This window comes from Balaenoptera acutorostrata, chromosome 15, assembly GCF_949987535.1.
Source record: "Balaenoptera acutorostrata chromosome 15, mBalAcu1.1, whole genome shotgun sequence".
In the NCBI taxonomy this organism is placed as follows: domain Eukaryota; kingdom Metazoa; phylum Chordata; class Mammalia; order Artiodactyla; family Balaenopteridae; genus Balaenoptera; species Balaenoptera acutorostrata.
The window spans coordinates 75066681-75088892 of NC_080078.1; the positions used below are offsets into that span (position 1 = coordinate 75066681).

General features: G+C 44.3%; 1 protein-coding gene across 2 annotated transcripts in view; it reads left to right on the forward strand.

Moving 5' to 3' along the window:
* Window positions 1–22212, forward strand: part of DNTTIP1 (deoxynucleotidyltransferase terminal interacting protein 1) — a 29054-nt gene that overhangs the window by 1074 nt on the left and 5768 nt on the right. For both annotated transcript variants that reach the window (XM_007185392.2, XM_028167295.2), the window contains exons 3-10: window positions 376–472; window positions 6608–6706; window positions 13090–13158; window positions 13411–13467; window positions 13717–13775; window positions 14830–14875; window positions 16979–17037; window positions 17138–17198. In XM_007185392.2, the coding sequence (XP_007185454.1) occupies window positions 376–472; window positions 6608–6706; window positions 13090–13158; window positions 13411–13467; window positions 13717–13775; window positions 14830–14875; window positions 16979–17037; window positions 17138–17198 (547 nt within the window). The remainder of the gene's footprint in view (window positions 1–375; window positions 473–6607; window positions 6707–13089; window positions 13159–13410; window positions 13468–13716; window positions 13776–14829; window positions 14876–16978; window positions 17038–17137; window positions 17199–22212) is intronic.

The window sequence follows — 22212 nt, forward strand, 5'->3', positions numbered from 1 at the left end:
GCTAATAGTATCCATCTCAGGGAAGGGAGAGAGCACAAGATGGGTCTTTGGGATGCTGGTTATATATGTTTCTTGACCTGAGTAGTGATTAAAATGATGTTCACTAAAACTGTTTGTTAAAGTGTATAGATTTTTTCTGTGTTAAGTATTATACTTCTAAAACACTTTAAAAATAATGCCATTCCATAGAGTTATGAGTATGAAATAAAGTCCTGCATCTGTGTGGTTTGCAGAGCACCTGGGCACATAGCTAGTTTTCTGTAAAAGCCACATGTTATTGTCATTAAAGGGTCCTATCTCAATAATTGGCTGGGCAGAGTAGGAAAGGATATGTTTGGGACATGCCTCCTGACTGTGTCTCCTTCCTGAATGCAGTTTCACAGATCCTGCCATCTCCATGGATCTCCTCCGAGCTGTCCTGCAGCCTAGCATCAATGAGGAGATCCAGACTGTCTTCAACAAGTACATGAAGGTGAGAAGGACACAAAGATAAAAAATTAACAGGAATAAAGACTCATGGGCAGTCCTTTCCTGCATCACAGTCTCTCTTTCTAGTACACACAGATAATCGAAAGTTTTCCAATTCTGAACCCCCCAAGAATGTTTTTCCTCTTTGGGGGTAATTTGAATTCCTCTTCTTGTTACCAAACCAAACTCGGGTCTTACTGCTTGCCCACATGCAGTGAAGCCAATCTGCTGTCACTGGGTTGTGGTGAAGGAAAGTGCAGCATTTATTGCAGGACACCAAGCAAGGAGTCCAGGACAGCTAGTGCTCAAAACACCCCAAGTCCCTGATGGGTTTCAGCAAAGCATTTTTAAAGGCAGAGTGAGGGAGGGGCTTCCCAGGGTATGTGATCAGCTCGTGCACAATTCTCTGATTGGTTGATGGTGAGGTAACAGGGTGGTGTCACAGGGGTTAACATTATTAATCCTTACGCCCTGGGGGCTATGTGCTCATATTCATCAGGTAGTTCATTTCTTCCCTTTGGTGGTGGATTTAGCATCTATAAGACAATTCAGGAAATGTGCATCAGATACTGTTATCTAGGTACTTCAGGTAGGAGCTAAAGCAGAGGATGTGAGGGAGGGGTCTGCCCCTGGGAAGGCCGTATAGGGTCCTGCTCCATTACATTTGGCCAAGCTATTGTGAGGATGAAGTGACTTAAGTGTAATGTGCTCAGCACTGTGCTTGGAATGCAGGTGTTTTTATTACTTGTTTAATAATATCACCATTATTACTATTTAAAATTCTTTTCAAGATCTATTAATAAACTTCTACATGACTCTACCGGGATGTCCCATGGGTGCTTCAATCCCAGCATATTCAGGACTGAACTCTTTTGTTTTTCTTCCTAAACCTCCTCCTCTTATGTTTATTCATTCATTCAAAAAGTATTTACTGAGCACCTACCATAATGCAAGCACTATGCTAGGCACTTAGGGATGTAGCAGTGAACAAAATGGACAGTGTCCTTACCCTCTTTAAATAAATGTGTACTTTGTCAGGGAATGCCAGAGAGAACGGGAAGAGAGTGACCTGTAGGGAACAGGGATGCTATTTCATAGCTTGTGGCTAGGAAAGCCCTCTGATAAGAGGACATTTGAGCAGAGACCCAAATAAAGTGAGGAAAGAACAAGTCATGCAGATACCTGGAGGGAAAGCAGCCCAGGCAGAGGGAACAAGGGCAAAGGACCTGAGGCAGAAGCATGCTTGGCACATTCAAAGCAGCAGAGTGGCTGGAGCCAGCAGAGCCAGAAGGAGAGGAGAAGGAGAGGTGACCAGACAGGTAACACACTCAGCTCAGGCAGAACTTTAAAGCCGTGGTGAGGACTGTGAATGAAATTTATTACTTGCCACATCAGGAAACAAAGGATGTTGCAGCCATCAAGCCATCACATTACAGCCACCCCGATGTTGAGCCATGAGGGAACTCAGGATAGAAACAGGATGCCCGCCATCTAGCGGTCAACTGCTGCAGCCACTCTTGACCGTGCACCTTGAGGAGACTCAGGATGAGAAAGCACAGGATACTGGTCCCAGATAGCTGAGGTGCATATCAAAGGAATAATTTCAGTGAGCCCGGACTCTTGCATCTTCCCATGCATAGAAAAGTGCTAAATTCCTTAATTTGAGATGTCTGGTTTTCTTTATTTAAGAGTAATCTTTTGATCTTCCGACTACCTAGTCTTTGTTGCAAAAACTCCTATATCTCCTGGCTCCCCCCACTTGCCTCTTTGGATCAGTCCCTCAGAGCTCTCTGAGATGCTGTGTCCCAGGCTTACGTTCTCAGTTTTGTCCGCTGAATAAAACATAACTCTCAACTTTCAGGTTGTGCATTTTTTTTCCAGTCGACAGGACTTTGGGTTTTATTACAAGTAAAATAGAGGCTTTTGGAGAATTTTGAGCAGAGTTCATGATCTGAACACTTTTAAAAAGTCGCTCTGACAGTTGTAAAGAGAATAGACTTCAGGAGGACCAGTTAGGAGGCTTGAGATGATAGTGGCTTGGGTGTTAGCAGTAAAGGTGTTGGGAAAGAATCAGATTCTGTATGTGTTTTCAAGGTAGCAACAGGATTTGCTAATGACTCAGATGTGCTGGGTAAAAGAAAAAGAAGTAAACAACTCCCGAGTTACTTGCCAGGGGCAACTGTAAAGATAGGATTGCCATTGACTTGATATGAGGAAGATGGGGACAAGCAGGGGAAATCAGGAGCTCAGTTTTGGATAAGTTTGAATGGGACCATCATTCACTTAGAAACCAGAGTCCAGTGGCTCTGCCCTCTGCTCCATCTTCCATATCCAGTAGCGGGGTCCTGTGCCTTCCACCCCACAATCTGACCTGCATACCCTTATTCCTTGCCTCTGCCTTGGTTCAGGCCTTCATAATTTCTCATTCAGGCTCCCACTGTAATCCCTAACCGCCTCTGTTCTTTCCCTCTTTCAATCCACCCTCCATACAGCTGCCAGTGATCTCTCAAATGTAAACCCATTGGTGTCACTCCCCTCTTTAAGATCCCTCCACGACCTTCCATTTTTTTCTGGGTGAAATCCAAATTCCTTAACGTGGCACATATGGTCCCCTGTGATCAGCCACACTCCCCTATATACCTAGTTATTCCTGCCCCTGACTTCTGCACATCCCAGAATGCACCAAGTATTCTCATACCTCTGCACCTTTACATGTGCAAAAATAAAGGGGTTAAGCCCCTAGGAAAAGGCTAGACCAGCATTCAATCCAGGACTGTCTACCTCCAAAGCACTTTCCTTGTTGCTTGTCCCAGTAGTGGATGCCATGATTCAGGAACTTTCTCTCCTGAACAAATGCATAAATGGATAAACACAATTTGTGGCTTCACATAGTCTGCAAAGATAAGTCCTTGCCACACTTGTTTTTATTTTTTTATTTTATTTTTTTAATTTTATTTTTGGCTGCGTTGGGTCTTCATTGCTGCATGCAGGCTTTCTCCAGTTGCGGCGAGCGGGGGCCACTCCTCTGTGCGGTGTGCAGGCTTCTCACTGCAGTGGCCTCTTCTGTTGCGGTGCACGGGCTCCAGTAGTTGTGGCACACGGGCCCAGCAGTTGTGGCGCACAGGCCTAGCCACTCCGCGGCATGTGGGATCTTCCCAGACCAGGGATCGAACCCGTGTCCCCTGCACTGGCAGGCGGACTCCCAACCACTGCGCCACCAGGGAAGCCCCACACTTGTTTTTAGACAAGGTACAAATGACTTGATTACATCACAGCTTCAGATAAGTCCAGGCTCTTGATTGACCTCATCTGATCACTTTGTTTAATGATGTTCCAAATCTCAGCTACCCATTTTCTTAAAAATGTTTAGAAAAATAACTTCTAGAAATGGCTGATTTTTTTTTTTTATAAAGGAATATAGACTTCTTTTTTTTTTATTATTATTATTTTTTATTATTTATTTATTTATCTTTGGCTGTGTTGGGTCTTCGGTTCGTGCGAGGGCTTTCTCCAGTTGCGGCAAGCGGGGGCCACTCTTCATCGCGGTGCGGGGACCGCTCTTCATCGCGGTGCGCGGGCCTTTCACTATCGCGGCCCCTCCCGTTGCGGGGCACAGGCTCCAGACGCGCAGGCTCAGCAATTGTGGCTCACGGGCCCAGCTGCTCCGTGGCATGTGGGATCTTCCCAGACCAGGGCTCGAACCCGTGTCCCCTGCATTAGCAGGCAGATTCTCAACCACTGCGCCACCAGGGAAGCCCGAAATGGCTGATTTTATCCAAGACATTGTGAATTTTATTGATTTATTCCTGTTATTACTAAATGCATGCCCCTTTAAAAAGAATATTCTAATAATATAGCCCAGGAAATGGATTTATGGGTGGATAAATGGGATGGGTAAATGGATACATTATAGCAAATATAGCAAAATTGTGGACTAGGTGGTACGTATTAGTATTCATTGATTGAATAAAAGTAAAAACCAAAGTCACTAAAACTCACCTCCCAGAATACCAACGTGTTAACAATGACACAGTCTCCAAAATTTATTTGTGTGTGTGCGTGTGTGTGTGCGTGCACTCACTCATGTTTAAAAAATACCTAGGATTTACGCCAGGGAATTTCCTGGCGGTCCAGTGGTTAGGACTCAGCACTTTCACTGTTGTGGCCCAGGTTCAGTCCCTGGTTGGGGAGCTAAGATCCCACAAGCCACAGAGCGCAGCCAAAAAAAAAAAAAAAAATACGTAGGATCATTTTACACACACTGTTCTGCAATTCAGTATTTTCATTTAACAATATATTTTCGTCATGTTTCTAGGTCAGTGCATAATAGCTCACCCTGATTCTTTTGTAATAGCTGCACAGTAATCTATTGTATGGATGTACCACAATTTAATGAGCTAGTCCCTAGAACATGAGGATTACTTATAGTTTTTCTCTCTTACAAACAATGCTACATTGAGCACTTTGAATGTATATCTTTGTTAACCTGTGAGAGTATTTCTGGGGGATAAATTTCTAAAGATGGAATTGGTGGGTAAAAGGGGAAACATATTTTTCCCTCAAGAAAATTTCTCTCCAGAAAATTTGGTTGTTCTTGTTGTGTTGTTTTTGTTTGTTTTCGTTTTTGTTTTTTTTTGGCCACACGCCACACAGCAGGATCTTAGTTCCCCAACCAGGGATCAAACCTGTGCCCCCTGCAGTGGAGGCACGAGTCTTAACCACTGGACCGCCAGGGAAGTCCCTCTCTCCAGAAAGTTTGTGCCATTTTGCATTTCTACCAATAGTGTTTGAGAATTCCTTGTTCATGACTGAATTTCATTCTCATGTCTGGAGGTAGCTTACACTCACCCCTACATATTTGTTGCCCTGCCCACCTCACAGGCTGGTTCTAAAGTATCCAGATTATTTTAACTAGCTTTCGCATAGTCAGTAGTCGGTATTGAACCACCAGTATTAATCTCGTTTTTTGTTTTGAAGTCAAACTCATCTGATCATTTCATTTAATTTTGCCTGTAGAATTTTCCTCCTAAACTCTTGAGGTCTCTAATCCAGTGCTTTCACACTCTTCTCCTTGGTTTGATGTTAACAACAAAGGCATATATATAAAATTCTGAACATAAAATGATAGTACTTCCCCATAGTTGTCTCCCACAGGAGGAGCATGCGTTATAGGTTCCAGAATTTTTCTGTTCACCGGAGAGAACCAACACTTTCTTCTATAGACATGGACTATTGTTACAAATGTGCTCCGGGTGTCTTGGTTTGGGGCCTCATGTCACCTTATCCCTTGGTGTTTTCAGGCTCAAGCTGTCCCTCTTACCCAATGGAGGAACCTTCTGCCTTTCCTTTCCCCAGCCAGCTGGGACTGCTGACATCCTGGGGCCCTGGCCAAGTCTCACCCCTCCCAGTCTACAGATGTTTCTTTCAGACTGGGCGAAGTCAGAATTCAATTGGGCTTTTCCACTCTCTGGGTCTTTTCTGGCCTCCCTGACCTGTTCATCTCAGGCACTGGTGTGGTTTTTTTTTTCTTCTGTGGAAGTAAGACATGTACATTATAGAAATTGAGAAGACAGATAAGCAAAAAAAAAAAAAAAAAAAATCATATCACAGCTTTTACTCTAATATATTCTTACAGTTATACAGTTTGCTTTTTTGCTGTTTTACATAAATAGGCTCACACTATCCCAGACTATTTTATAACTTGCTTCCTTCACTTGACAAAATATCATGAATACCTTTTCGTGTCAAAAATATATTCTCCTAGGGAATTCCCTGGCGGTCCAGTGGTTAGAACTCTGCACTTTCACTGCCGAGGGCATAGGTTCAATCTCTGATCGGGGAACTAAGATCCCGCAAGCCGTGTGGCACAGCCAAAAAAAAAAAAAAATTAGCTTTATTGCTTCGCCAGAGGAGTTTTACAGCACCTCCAAGATGGTTCTCCTCCTTAAGAGCGTATAGAGTGGGGAAGCAGAGCCTGGGATATGAATCTAAGTGTGGCTGATCGCAAAGCCATGTTCATAATCACCTTTCCTTTCTTTCTGAGGGTAGGAGGAAAGCTTCTGTTTTATATTCTGTTCCCTTCAAATTGATGCAGATTAGCAGGACTTCTGACCTTGTCTTCTATTGTACTTCTCCCTAGTTCTTCCAGAAGGCCGCACTGAACGTACGCGACAACATCGGGGAAGAAGTGGATGCAGAGCAGCTGATCCAGGAGGCCTGTCGGAGCTGCCTGGAGCAGGTGAGATCAAAGAGGAAAGAGATGCAGGCACAAGGTTTAGCCCTCAGGGCTCAGCAAAGAAATGTGGTCCCACCATCAGTGGTATTTGGAGGGATACCCGGCGAGCTACTTACATCTAGAAAGGGCTTAGAGCTTTGCTGACAGAAGGGAAGGGAGGTAGCTACTAGATGCCAGCTACCGTGGTAGATGCTTTCACCTGCGTTAGTTCATTTACATCTCAGAAGAAACCTGTACAGAAGGCATGTTTCCATCCCTAGTTTACAGATGAAGAAATTGTGGCTTGGAACAAGCGAGAGATAGAATAGCTAAGGTCTGGCTCTCCTCTGCAAGTGCTTGGTGATTTGATCCTTCAAGTAATCGCAGCCCCTTTTGGTATCATGAGAACTGTCACCCTTTCTGCCTCCCTGCCTCTCAAGGAGGTCAGGAGTCATGACATCAGGTCTAGAAATGGCTGTGTTCTCAAGATAGTAGGGGACCAGTTTGCATGTGTCAGCTGCCGTTATTAATAGGAATTGTCAGCATCACCCAGATTCTGTGCTTGACTGTGAAGCCATTAGCTGTCAGAGATGGAAATTTCTTCATAACCGTAGCCACAAGGGCAGGCTTGAGTTCAGTCCCATGAGGGTAATTATCGTGAGATGAGAGAGTAACATCTTCCGGGAGGTTGGCTGACTAGCTACTTGGGCACAGCCTCAGAAATGAGCAAGACCAAGGCCTAGACCTCAGCTTTGAAAAAGCAGAACTCCATCCTGTGAGGGCAGTGAAAGCTGATCTGGTTCTCATCGACTATTAAATTTAAGCTAACCAAATTCATAAGAGGCCATTTCATTAACTCACTCTGGGACTGTAATATGTTATAATCAGTTGTGACATGTGCTGATAATAAAACATGGCAGTTTGCTAACACTAATCTTATAGGTCTGAGCTGAATCAATATTAAATTGATAAAACCTTCACTGTCATTTGCATCCTGAAATGCTTTCTTGAATTTATTTTTCTCTTCACCCAGTATGTGTTGAGGGCCTACTATTTGCCAGGCCCCAGCAGTGCTGTGCAATATGAACACAGTCGTTGCCCCCAGAGCCCTTGACATTACGCCAGTGATCATACAATAGGTCTATAATCAGAAACTGTTGTAAGTGCTACAAGCATAGGAGGCGATGAGAGAGTACACTAGAGGGTGCCGAGCCCAGGGGCAGGGCAGAGTGGAGAAAGAAAAAAGCCAGTGTTGTTGGTTTTCAGAGATTGGAGAGGATGGCAGAGCACTGCAAACCAAGTTATAGGTGTGGAATTTTAAGCAGAAGAGCTACCTAATGAAATTTGTATTTTCAAGATCACTCTGGCTGCCATGAGGAGATTGGCTTGGGAATCTGCCATGGAGATTGAAAGGGAAATTTATGAGACCGTTCAGGAGTCCCAGTGAAAGGTGAAGATGGAGTTAAAGTGAATTGCGCATAACCTCCACTCGCTGAATGTTCATACCTTTCCAGGCTTCTGAGTCCCCACATCCACCTTCCAGAGTTCCCCCCTTCCAGTACTGATGTAACTGGGAAGCCAGAGTGTGGAACAGAAGATTATGTGGTCAGAACACATGGAATCAGAGCATAGGAAGGTAGAAAGCCCAAAGTCTAACTTAAAAACAGATGAATCAAGAAATTTGGGGGAATTCCCTGGCAGTCCAGTGGTTAGGACTCCACGCTTTCACTGCCAGGGGCCTGGGTTCAGTCCCTGGTCGGGGAACTAAGGTCCCAAAAGCCACGAGGCACGGCCAAAAAAAAAAAAGAAAGAAATTTTGAAGAAGCCTTTTAACCTTTCTGACCCTCAATTGCCTCATTTCTAGATTTTGGACTAAGACCACTGTTTTGCTGTGAGGATTAAATGCGATGATACACATAAACCACCAACACCGAATGGCTACGTACAGAGCATACTAGATACTAAATACATGGCAGTGACATTCACAGTGTGGTACATATTGCTGCCTCACAACAGAGCCTCACTTTCAGGGGGCCAGGATACATAGAAGCTCCATGTCTAAACTGCATGCAGAACTTCTTGTTACAGTAAAAGATTCTTCAGACTGGACATGATAGAATCAGACTAGACTGTTTCTTGGTTTTACTGGGATTAAGACTTGATTGGCTTGTTTTCACTTTTGAAACCCTGTCTTGCCCACCTCAGTGGCATTTCCTAATCTCCTTCACTGCCTCTTTACAGCTGTTTCTTAGGGAGAAATGGCTGATCTTATCTATGGCACATGGCCTTGGGGTTTTTGATTTTGTTTTGCAAAGTAGTTGTTATTTCTTCATTTTATTTATGCAAGTAGTACACATTCACGAAGAAAAATGTGGCATAGTAGCTAAGAATGCAAGATTTCTCTTGATTCTGACTGTGCAGATTTGAGTCCTGGCTTCAGCACTGACTGGCTGTGTGACCTTAGGCAAGTTGCCTCACCTCACTAAACGTCAGATTTCTCATCTGCAAAGTGGAGATAGAGGCTCTACCTCTTAGGACTGTTGTGAGAATTAAATGTGGCAATACTCTTAAAGCATTTAGATCAGTAGCAAAGACTCAATAAATGTTACTTGCTGCTGGTGTTATATTAAAATTAGAAAATATAAATTACAAAGAAGAAAATTAAAATTTCTCATAATCTTACTGCCAACAATAACTTCTATTAACATTTTGATGTGTTTACCATTTTTTCCCCTACGTATGTTTATACACATGTGTGTTCACTCACTGGGACACTGGGAATACAATGGAGAACGAAACAGACCACCCTTGAACCCACAGTCCCCTTCAGAGGCCACGCTATTTCTCTGTTCCCTTTTATAGCCAGACTTTAGAAAAGGTTGCTATCCCTGACTCTACTTTGTCACCCCCCATTCATTCCATTAGTTCTTTCATTTGTTTTTTTTGTCATCCCCCCCCACCGCCTAAGCCGTGCGGCACAGCTGATTGAACCAGGGCCCTTGGCAGTGAGAGGGTGGGGTCCTAACCACTGGACCGCCGGGGAATTCCCTGTTTTGGGGGGTTTTGGTTTGTTTCTTTTTCTTTGATTTTTTTTTCTTTTGTTTTTCTTTTGTTTATTCCATTCATTCTTTCACTCACTTTGTTTTGGCTTCAGTCCCCACCAATTCACGGAAACCCCTCTTATATCAGGGTCACCAGTAACCTCCATGTTGCTCAGCTTACTCAACTTCTTGGTGGCATTCGTCGCAGGGGATCATTTGATGTTTCTTGGAACGCTCCTCTCTTGGCTCCAGTGCCTTGACTTTGCCCCAGCCTCATCGGTCACCCCTCCTCACTTTCCTCAGCCAGCTCTTCTTCTCTACTGCTAATGTGACGCGTTCCCAAGTTCAGTCCTCAGACCTGTCGACTTAAAGAAAAACACACAACAAACACACAACATAAGAGTTGCAAGTTAAGTTTTATTCAGGGACTTACTGAGGACTATACCTAGAGACAACCTCTCAGTGGCTCTGAGGGAACTGCTCCGAAGAGGTAGTTTATATACGATTTTGGGGGGGCTGCAGTCAAGCACACATCTTGGTGAAAGATGAGTGCTGATCACAAAGAACAGGCATCTCAAGTGAATGATTTTGCTGCTTTTCTGTGTATGGGAAGGTGCAAGAATCTGGGCTCATTGAGATTCTCCCCGAGATATGCATCTAACTGTCTAAGGGCCTGTTTATCCAAAGCACAGAGTGCCTCATCCTGTTTTTCATCCTGAATTTCTCTGGGGTGCACTGTCTACTTGCAGTGGGTTATGACTTAACTCTTGTAGTGCTGAGTGGTGAACAGCGCTCTTTGTTTTGCTTTGTTCACAAATCCCATCTCTTCTGTGGCTGCCTCTCGTTCTAGGTGATTTCATCTAGTCCTGTGGCTTTGAAGCCAATTTAACTGTTGATGATTTCCAAATGTATATCTCAGCCCTGAGCTACTTCCCCTCTTGCCTTCCTCCACTCCATCCTCACAGCAGCCAGACCCATCTTTTTAAAGATGAATCAGATTGTGTCACTCTCCTCTTTAAAACCCTCCAGTGACTTCCCATTGCTGGCAGAATAAACCCTAATGCCTTACCATGACCCACAGAGCCCTACCTAGACCTCTCCTGCGTACTTCTTTAACTTATCTCATCCCACCTCCCCCTCACTGACTACATTCTAGCTGTATAGGAATCCTTTCTGCTTCTCCAGCACGCTGAGCTCGGGGCCTTTGCACTTGCTGTTCTCACTGCGAGGCATGCTGTTCTCACTGCCTGGCATACCCTTAACTCTTTGCAAAGCTGGTTCCTTCTTTTCTTTAGATTTAGCTTAAATATCACCTCATCAGAGAGGCCTTCCTTGGCCACACCATCTAAAGTAGTGCCCCCCACCCCGCCGCCATCTTACTCCCTTCCCACCTCCATTTAATCTCTATCACCTTACTTGTTTATTAAGCCATTTATTTCAATCTGAAATTATTAATAGTACACATGTTTATTTTCTGCCTCCCTCCCATTCCCAGCCTCTGCTAAAATCTTGAGCTTTATAGCAGTTAAGGCCTGATCTCATTCACCACTGTATTCCCAGACCTAGAATATGACTCCTAATATGTGTACATTGTTTATTGAATGATGGAGTGAATGAATGAACATGGCAAATGAACAAGCAGGGTTCCTGCTCTCATAGAACCTACAGCCTAGTTACGCAGACAGGTCTGAATTAAATTACCACACAGATGTGTGCAAAATTACACACTGAGATTTGTGCACTCTTCACTGAAAAGGGACAAAGCTTGGAGGAGGAGATCATGAGTTCAGTTTTCGACTTCGCAAATTTGAGACATCTACACATAGACATGGGGCAGACCGTTACATAAATCTGGAACTCAAAGGAGAGGCTACCACTGAAGATAGAAAATTAGGGAGACATCAGTTGATAGCTGTTAACTGAAGCCATGAGAATAAATGAGAGCAGACAGAATATCTAATGAAAAGAACCAGATTGAGGAGGATGAGCCAGCAAAGAAGGCTAAGAAGGAGTGGCCAGAGGGCTTCCCTGGTGGTGCAGTGGTTAGGAATCCGCCTGCCAATGCAGGGGACACGGGTTCGATCCCTGGTCCGGGAAGATCCCACATGCCGCAGAGCAACTAAGCCCATGCCACAGCTACTGAGCCTGTGCTCTAGAGCCCGTGAGCCACAACTACTGAGCCTGCGTGCCACATCTACTGAAGCCCACGCACCTAGAGCCCGTGCTTGGCAACAAGAGAAGCCACCGCAATGAGAAGCTCACACACCGCAAGGAAGAGTAGCCCCCGCTCACCGCAACTACAGAAAGCCCGCGTGAAGCAACGGAGACCCAACACAGCCAAAAATGAAAATAAATAAAATAAATAAATTTATAATTTAAAAAAAAAAAAAAAAGGGTGGCCAGAGAAGTAGGAGGAAAACCAGGGTGTGTGGCCACAGGAGCCAGTAGAAGACTGTTTCCGGAAAGAGAGAGCTCTCAGGGCTGTCAAATGCTGCTCCGAGAGGTCACGTGATCCTGACTCTGCACAGGCCTGCAAGGCCCTGCCAGCCTCCCCACCCTCCTCGCTCACCACTCTCTCCTTCTCCCATTACTTAGAGGCCATCCTCTTCTTCTTCAAGTGAGCCATGTCTGTTCCCACTTTAAGGCTTTTGCACTCCTTCCCGCGGCGGAAACACGCTTCTCCTCAGCCTTTTCTACACGTGGCTCCTTCTTCACAGCTCAGCTCAGAGGCTCCCTTCTCAGCACGGCCTTCCCTGACCACCTCCTCAAAAGTAGCCCTCCCCTCTGGGGATCCTCCGTCACATCTGCCTAGCTAGGGTTTTTCCTTCTCAGAGAAAAATTCATGATTCGAAATCACCTTGTTTATATGTTTGTTTACTTGCTTATCATCCAAATCACCCACAGAATATGAGCTCCACAGAGTAAGGCCCTCGCTTGTGCTATTTACTGCTGTCTCCAGCACTTACGTACTAGGCACTCGATATTTATTAAGCGAAGAACAGCAGCTTACTGAGGAATATGTTTAATATCAGTGCATTTAGTTAGAAAAAATATAGAGCATATGTTTACGTGGAAAAAAGTGAGGAAGAATTTACATTGAAATGTTAATAGTATTCTGTGGGTACTGAGGTTTCAGATTGGATTTTTTTTAATTTTGCTTATTTACATTTTTCTAATTTTTCAACAATGGTCATGAATTATTCAAGTTTTTTTAAAAAGATATCTATTTGTATACATATCTCAGGGTCTCTTTGTACTGACCATGAAAGAGTTTTAACCCAGTTTGAAGTTGTGTCTATAAAAATGGGGGCAGAGAGGCTTACCCACCAAAATAGTGAGTGTTAACGCTTGGTCTTGTCCCTTCAGGCTAAACTACTGTTTTCAGATGGAGAAAAAGTAATACCCAGATTGACCCATGAGCTTCCAGGGATAAAGGTCAGAGTCACTGTGTCCTCGGGTCTTGGAGGGGGAGACCGATCAGACTGGGAGGCAGGTGAACTCTGTGGCCTAGGGGAGGCTCCACGGACCACCCATTTGTGGGACCAGGTCTAAATAGCATCATGCTGGGAGTCCCAGCTCAGGGAGGGGCTGGAGGGTGTGGTCCAGGGGCTCTGTCTTCTGCAGCCCCAGGGGACCCGCAGTTCCCGGCCACTGGCCTCCCGCTGACTCCTCTCCCTTCTCCTGCAGCGTGGCCGGCAGGCAGAAGACGAGTGTGCCCACCGAGGAAGCCCCATTCCCAAAAAGGTAAACCATCTCCTGGTTTTCTGGCTGGGGAGAGGGCCTGCAGCTCCAGCAGGGGGTGGGCTTCCTCAGCACACCTTTGGGCCTTTCTAGCCTGAGAGGCAGGCGCCCTGGGAACAGTCACCCTCCCTATTCACTCTCAGGCGTCATTTGGTCTCGCTGGGAAACCATCTCCTTCAGGTGACCCTGGACCTGCCAGTGGGGTGGGGTCTTCCACAGGGTCAGGCCACTGACACCTGTTCTTTATGGCAGAGGAAGGGACGGCCTCCGGGACACATCCTGTCAAGTGACCGTTCAGCCGCAGGCATGGTGTGAGTAGGGGCCAACAGAGCCAAAGGGAGGAGCTGGGAGGGAGTGGGCCGGGAGGAAAAGAGGCCAGAGTTCTCTGCCTGGCAAAAGCAGATCCATCTGTGCCAGGTCCCCGTGGAGGAGCGCTCTCTAGTCTGAGGGGTGGGGAAAGAAGGCAGTGAGGCGGATGTCGTATCCTGTTTCTACCCCAGAACAGTTCAGCGCAGCTTCATTAAACACCATAGGTTTTTTTATTGGTAGTGTGTATTGAATGCTTGTAATGTGCCGTAACTGGTCTAAATACCTTATATATACTTTATCTTTTAATCCTTACAACCACGCTCTAAGGAAGGTATAATTAATTTTGCAGATAAGGAAACAGAATTACTTGCCCAAAGTCAGACAGCTAATAAAGGGCAAAACTGTACTACATTGCCTCCAGGATGGTCATTTTCAAAGATTTTTGAAGCGACAGAATCTTTTTTTCAAACAGAACTTTACGTGGGAGCCTAATATGTAAAACAGATAAAGCCACACTGGTCTGGGAATTCCCTGGTTGCCTAGTGGTTAGGATTCTGGGCTTTCACTACCATGGCCGGGCTTCAATCCCTAGTCAGGGAACTGAGATCCCGCAAGCCCACACGACGCGGTGGGGAAGCAGGGAAGCCACACTGGTCTGCCTAAGAGAGATGGAGATAGTTGGAAAGCACCGACTTAGGAGACGGACTAGCGTAATCCTCATACCTTAGATTTGTCCCCTGCCCGAAGCAAGTTCATTCCTCACTAACACAAGATAGGGAGTTGCTGCTGTTATCTCCTCCTGGCAGATGAGAAAACTACAGCCCAGAGAGGTTCGTGGACTTGCCCACACGGCTAGGTGATAGCAGAGCGGGTCCTCGAATGGCTCCTAGTCCCCGTGCTTTTTTCCCTTTGCACCTCCTCTAACGAGCACCAGGAAGCAGTCCACCCAGGGCTGGAGTGAGAGTGTGTGAGGAGCTTCCACCAGCAGCAGCAAACCATCTTCCAGTCCTGGGCCTGATCTTGGAGAATTCACCTTTCTTCTTTCCCTCCAATCAGATGGAAACCAAAATCCTGTGAACCAATTCGTCGGGAAGGCCCTAAGGTATGATTATGTGAGCATGGCAGTGACTGCTGTCCCAAGGAGACCCGATCCAGGCTCTGGGCTCCACCTTGAGGGAAAGGGGCTGGGGGTGGTGAAGGACATGTGCATGCCATTCCAGAACCATTTTCACCTCCCACCCCACCTCCCAACTCTGGCCTTCCAGAAGCATCCCAAGTAAGGACTGAAATTAGGGGCAAAACAGAGAGAGGGCTTGGTCTTTGCTGAAGCCTTCTCCCTGTAAAAGCTAGTTGTCACTAATATTTATCCAGTACTTAATATGTCATAGGCACTGCCCTAAATCTTTTGTATGGATTCCCTCATTTAATCTTTATAACAACCTTATGAGATAGATTCTGTTACTCTTCTATGGTTCAGGAGCTTTCTTTCCTACCTCCCGGGCAGAAATTATATTATTTTATCTGGTTATATTATACACTTGATACACCTGAAAACACTAAGGACCACAGAGTTGCCCAGAGTCACGTACTGCGTAAGTGGCAGAGCCAAGTGTCAAACCCAGCCAAGGTCTGTGGACACCAGTCTGTGCTCTTAACTCTGTTGCCTCCAGAACAGTTGTTTGCAAGCTTTTTTAAGAGTAGAATCCTTTCTTCAACTAAAATCATACATGGAAGCCCAGTAAGGTAGGTGAAAGCTCCACTGTCCGGGTTGCAGCTGTGTCCAGTAGAAATGGTCCACCCCTTATTGTACTGGCCCTCTGCTTCCACCAGTGACCACACCTTTCTTCTTCAACTCTGCTCCCTTAGAGTCTTCTAGACCTTTCTTTTCCACTCCAAACACCCCTTCTCTCTCTCTGGTGAGTCCTTCCTCAGCAGTGACCCACACAAGTGGGCATTCCCCAGAATTCTCTCCACTGCCCACTTCTCCACCTAAAGTTTCTCTCTGGATCTAAAGCATCCACTTGTATGGTTTCGGGGACTAGTACGTGCTGAAGTTGCCTTACCTCTTTGTTTGTCCCACGCCTCTCTCTCTAGTTTGAAGCTTGTATATCCTACTGTCTGCTAGAGCTCTCGGCCTGGAATCTCCATAGAATTTCAAACTCAGCATATCCAAAATTGAAATCAACCTTTCCCCCAGACCTGCTTCGACCTTTTCTACTTGAGTCATCTTTGCCTCTTTGTTTCCTTTTTCTCCAGACATCCAGTCAAGTCCCGAATGATTCTACCTCCTAAATACGTTTCTCACAGTTCCTATTCCCTCTTTTTCATCCTACTGCCATCCTAGCTCCGGCCTTCATCTTTCAAAACTGCTCTAATTACAACTGCCTCTAGACTGCCCGCCCAGCCCGTAGTCTCGCCACTTCACGCCCGTTAACCACGTTGCAGAAGAGCGAGCTATCTTGAGCACAAATCCGGCTCTCCCTGTCTAGAGGCCTTCAGTGACTCCCCATCACCGACAGAATGAACGAAATGAAAAGCCGTCCACATGGTGTACAAGGGCCCCCAGCCCCTCTCTGCTTTCCTCTCCAGCCTCATCAACTGCCACTCCCTAATTTGCTCTGTCTTTTAGCAACACAATTGCTGTGGTTTCTCCAGCAAGCCAACGCAACTCTCACCTGCCTTTGTTCATGCTGTCCCTCCTTCCTCCCCTCTACTCTGTCCAGCTTGTGCTCTCCCTGTCAGAACCAACTTTGGAATTACCCCTTCAAGGAAGCCATCCTATTACCCTCCCTTTGGCTCCCATCATGCCTTGCACTCATCTGTGTCACTGCCCATCTCATGATGGTATGAGGAAGCCGTCCTATTACCTTCAAGGAAGCCGTCCTATTACCCTCCCTTTGGCTCCCATCATGCCTTGCACTCATCTGTGTCACTGCCCATCTCATGATGGTATCATTATCTGTACCTATGTCTGTGGCCCCCTGGAGAACAGAGACTATCTCCAATTCATTCCTTTACCCTCCACCCCACCCCTGCCCCCCGTATGGAGCAGAGGACCTAGCATATTAAAAGTCCTCGGTTTCTTGAATCAGCTGTTTGATGAACAGTGGACAAGGGTGGTGGTAGGAGAGGACCAGGGAGGAGTGTTTCTGTCCCGCCCAGCAGATAAACCTCAGCCTCACCGGCCTCTCTATTTTTTGCACAGTGGGACCCAGCTCGGCTGAATGAATCTACCACCTTTGTGTTGGGATCTCGAGCCAACAAGTAAGTCTAAAGAGTTTTGGTGCTGACGAAGGGGAGCTCAGGGGCCCACCACTAGGACCGCAACTGCTGGGATCCTTACCACTCATCTGTTACTTTGCAGGGCCCTAGGGATGGGGGGCACCAGAGGCAGAATCTACATCAAGCACCCACATCTCTTTAAGGTAGGTGAGTGCTGGGAGTCAGGCAGACCAGTGCAGTGGAGTAGGTGGCACTGGGAACTCTCGGTGGCACAGAGGAGCTTGGAGTAAACACTGATCAGGGAGTCAGGACATCTGGGTTCTTGTGCCCCTCTGCCCTTAACCTTTACCTTTGGTAATTTACTCAGCACCTCTGTGCCTCAGTGATAATAGTGACTTTCCTCGTATGTTTATCATGTACCAAACACGGTTTTAAGTGCTACACTTACATTACCTCTTGGAATTGTCCTTTAAGATAGGTATTGTTACCCTTATTTTACAAATTAAAACAAAAAGAAAGATTGAGGAAGGCTAAGTGACTTGCCCAAAATTACTCAGCTAGTAAGTGGTGAGTTAGGATTCTGTCTTCTGCAAAGCCTGAGATCTTAACCACTGCTGTATTCAGTTGTCTATAAGGTACAGAGATTGGAGCAAGGCAGCAGTTCTAACCTTTTTCAAAGATAGGACTCCTCTCCTGAGCTATGCTTTGGTGTCCACTGTTTGAGAAAATCTTGGGGGTTGGGGGGGCATGAATTCACTCTCTTAAATGAATTTGTATTTTATCAGTCACAGAAGCATCCAGATATATTAGAAAAAAAGTAATGTGCATGTGTTCAAGTTACATTTTTTTTTGCGCCTGTGTGCAAAGCTTAGGGCCCCTTGTCAGAACTACGCAGCACCTTGGGGTCCCAGAATCATGGGCTCTGTCTACTACATTCTGTGCAAGTTTAGTTCTTCAAAGGACAGACCTACTTCCTCTATTTTTTCAGTCTTATGTTGTGGGATTCCCAACACCTGGACAATTTGGTGTGCTTGCTGCTACTTCATTTTCCTCTCTTAGTGTCTTCACTCCTGCTGTTCCCTTTGATGGCCTTCCTCCCCTACCCTTTTCTCTGCCTGACTCTTCTGTAAGATCTGTGTCTTCCAAGACCCTTGCTTGCATCATCTGCCAAATGGATATGCTCTTGGACCTACTTCCAATTCCTGTTGCACAATGGTTAAGAGTATCATTTCAGTCCTGGTTCCATTACTTACTAGCTGTGTGACCTTGGGCAAGTGGCTCCACATTTCTGAGACCGTTTTGTCCTCTATAAAATCAGAATGATGCGAACCAGCCATTTAGGGTTGGTAGAATTAAGAGAGAATGCAGTAAAATATAGCCATTTTTGGTAATAACTTTAAATGATGGAGTATAAGCTATAAAAATATTGAATCATGTTGTACACTCGAAACTAATATAATACTGTAAATCAGCTGTACTTCAAGAAAAAAACAACTGACTTCCTCTGTAAAAAAAAAAAAAAAGAGCGAAAGAGAGAAAGCACAGTAAAGCTCCCAGACAGTGCCTGGCCTAGAAAGGGCTCAACAAATGGTCATCATTACCAGCATACATTCCCAATTCTTAGACCCATCATTTTTAATAAACTCCCAACCCACACTGTCATTGCCAGTGGATGCTATCTCATTTTAATCTTTCCAGGCTAATAAGTGGAAGGAAAATATTTTTGCTGTTTTACTTTTAGTTCTTTATTAGTGATAATAAGCATCTTTTCATCCATTTAGAGTCTATTTGTGCTTCTTCTGTAAACTGCCTATTATATCTTTTGCCCATTTTTCTGTCCTTCTAAAGGCATTATTCAAATTTTCTTTTCCTTTTTAACTTTTGTTAAATTATAGAAATAATATGTAAACCCATTCTTGTTGTAAAAAGATTCAAACAATACACTGAAGCCAATAGGGAGCAAAACACAAAGCTCCTCTTAACCCTTGAATCTGACTCTCCTCCCCTAGAGGTCACCCCCAGCAACATGGTAGCATCCTTCAGTCTCCTGTTTATATGTGTGTGAGCGTGTGGGTGTGTCCTTGTCCTTTAGTGATATTTTGTTTATGTTATTGGGCTCATACTATATATATTCTGATTTTTTTTTTCACCCCAAAGTTCATTCATTCACTGAAAAAATATTGAGTGCTGAGCATTCTCAAACTGCCAGAGATACAGCAGTGGACAAAACAGACACAGATAACGCCTTGCCCTCATAGAGCTTACATTCTAACGCAGGGCAAGCTATGGTCTGTGGACCAAATCCAACCTGTAGCCTGTTTTTGTCCAACGCAGAGTGGTGACATTTTTAAAGGGTGATTTTTTTAAAAAGAAAAAAGAAAAGAAAAGAAAATGAAGATTATGTGACAAAGATGTATGTGGCCACCAAAGCCTAAAATATTGGGTTGGCCAAAAAGTTCGTTTGGGTTTTTCTGTAACATCTTACAGAAAAACCCAAACGAACTTTTTGGCCAACCCAATTTTTTTTTTTTTAATATTTATTTGTTTACTTTTGGCTGAGTTGGGTCTTAGTTGCGGCACGCAGGCTTCTCTCTAGTTGTGGCATGCGGGGTCCAGAGTGCATGGGCTCTGTAGTTGTGGCACACGGGCTTAGTTGCCCCACAGCATATGGGATCTCAGTTCCCCGACCAGGGATCGAGCCCGCGACCCCTGCATTGGAAGGCAGATTCTTAACCGCTGGACCACCAGGGAAGTCCCTGGCCAACCCAATATTTACAGAAAAAGTGTGCTGGCCACTACAGAACTAGGGAATAATATCTTAGCATTTTGTCCATGTTATTAAGTCTCCCTCATTTTACTTCTAACAGCTGTGTAGAATTCATAGAATAGATTTTCTATCATTTATTTCATTGCTCCCTTACTTATAGATGTTGAAGTGTTTTCCGACAGTTTTGCTGTTGTAAACAGTGCTGCACCAAACATCCCTGCATACATGTGTGGGTGATTGTGAAGGATAAATCCCTGGAAATGGGATTGCTGGGTCAGGAAGTACACTTTCAAATTTTTGATTAATATTTATATTACTTGGGAAGTGAACTAATTAAACTACAGATTAAAATAATTAAATCTGTAGTAACCATACAGATTTCCCAGCTTGGTCTCCATTTCAAATGATCTGCCTATTTTATAAAACCTACCTTTATTGGGCACTTATGTGTCATATACTATATTTACCACCTTTTATGCACTAGCTCCTTTATTCTTAACAACAACCCTATAAGATAAGTGTTAATACTCTCTGTTTTACAAATAAAGAAACTGAGACTTGGGGCTTCCCTGGTGGCGCAGTGATTAAGAATCCACCTGCCAATGCGGGAGACACAGGTTTGAGCCCTGGCCTGGGAAGATCCCGCATGCTGCGGAGCAACTAAGCCCATGCGCCACAACTACTGGGCCCACATGCCACAACTACCAAAGCCTGTGCTCCTAGAGCCCATGCTCCACAATGAGAAGCCACGGCAATGAGAAGCCCACGCACCACAACGAAGAGTAGCCCCCACTCGCCACAACTAGAGAAAGCCCGTGTGCAGCAACAAAGACACAACACAGACAAAAATAAATTAATTAATTAATTTTTTTAAAAAAAAATTGAAATCGTATCAAGTATCTTTTCCAACCACAACGCTATGAGACTAGATATCAATTACAGGAAAAAAAAATGTAAAAATAAAAACACATGGAGGCTAAACAATATGCTACTAAATAAGCAAGAGATCACTGAAGCAATCAAAGAGAAAATCAAAAAATACCTAGAAACAAATGACAATGAAAACACGACTACCCAAAACCTATGGGATGCAGCAAAAGCAGTTCTAAGAGGGAAGTTTATAGCAATAAAATCCTGCCTTAAGAAACAGGAAGCATCTCAAATAAAAAACCTAACCTTGCACCTAAAGCAATTAGAGAAAGAAGAACAAAAAAACCCCAAAGTTAGCAGAAGGAAAGAAATCATAAAGATCAGATCAGAAATAAATGAAAAAGAAATGAAGGAAACGATAGCAAAGATCAATAAAACTAAAAGCTGGTTCTTTGAGAAGATAAACAAAATTGATAAACCATTAGCCAGACTCATCAAGAAAAAAAGGGAGAAGACTCAAATCAACAGAATTAGAAATGAAAACGAAGAAGTAACAACTGACACTGCAGAAATACAAAGGATCATGAGAGATTGCTACAAGCAACTCTATGCCAATAAAATGGACAACCTGGAAGAAATGGACACATTCTTAGAAATGCACAACCTGCCGAGACTGAACCAGGAAGAAATAGAAAATATGAACAGACCAATCACAAGCACTGAAATTGAAACTGTGATTAAAAATCTTCCAACAAACAAAAGCCCTAGACCAGATGGCTTCACAGGCGAATTCTATCAAACATTTAGAGAAGAGTTAACACCTATCCTCAAACTCTTCCAAAATATAGCAGAGGGAGGAACACTCCCAAACTCATTCTACGAGGCCACCATCACCCTGATACCAAAACCAGACAAAGATGTCACAAAGAAAGAAAACTACAGGCCAATATCACTGATGAACATAGATGCAAAAATCCTCAACAAAATACTAGCAAACAGAATCCAACAGCACATTAAAAGGATCATACACCATGATCAAGTGGGGTTTATTCCAGGAATGCAAGGATTCTTCAATATACGCAAATCATCGTGATACACCATATTAACAAACTGAAGGAGAAAAACCATATGATCATCTCAGTAGATGCAGAGAAAGCTTTTGACAAAATTCAACACCCATTTATGATAAAAACCCTGCAGAAAGTAGGCATAGAGGGAACTTTCCTCAACATAATAAAGGCCATATATGACAAACCCACAGCCAACATCGTTCTCAATGGTGAAAAACTGAAACCATTTCCACTAAGATCAGAAACAAGACAAGGTTGCCCACTCTCACCACTATTATTCAACATAGTTTTGGAAGTTTTAGCCACAGCAATCAGAGAAGAAAAAGAAATAAAAGGAATCCAAATCGGAAAAGAAAAAGTAAAGCTATCACTGTTTGCAGATGACATGATACTATACATAGAGAATCCTAAAGATGCTACCAGAAAACTACTAGAGCTAATCAATGAACTTGGTAAAGTAGCAGGATACAAAATTAATGCACAGAAATCTCTGGCATTCCTATACACTAA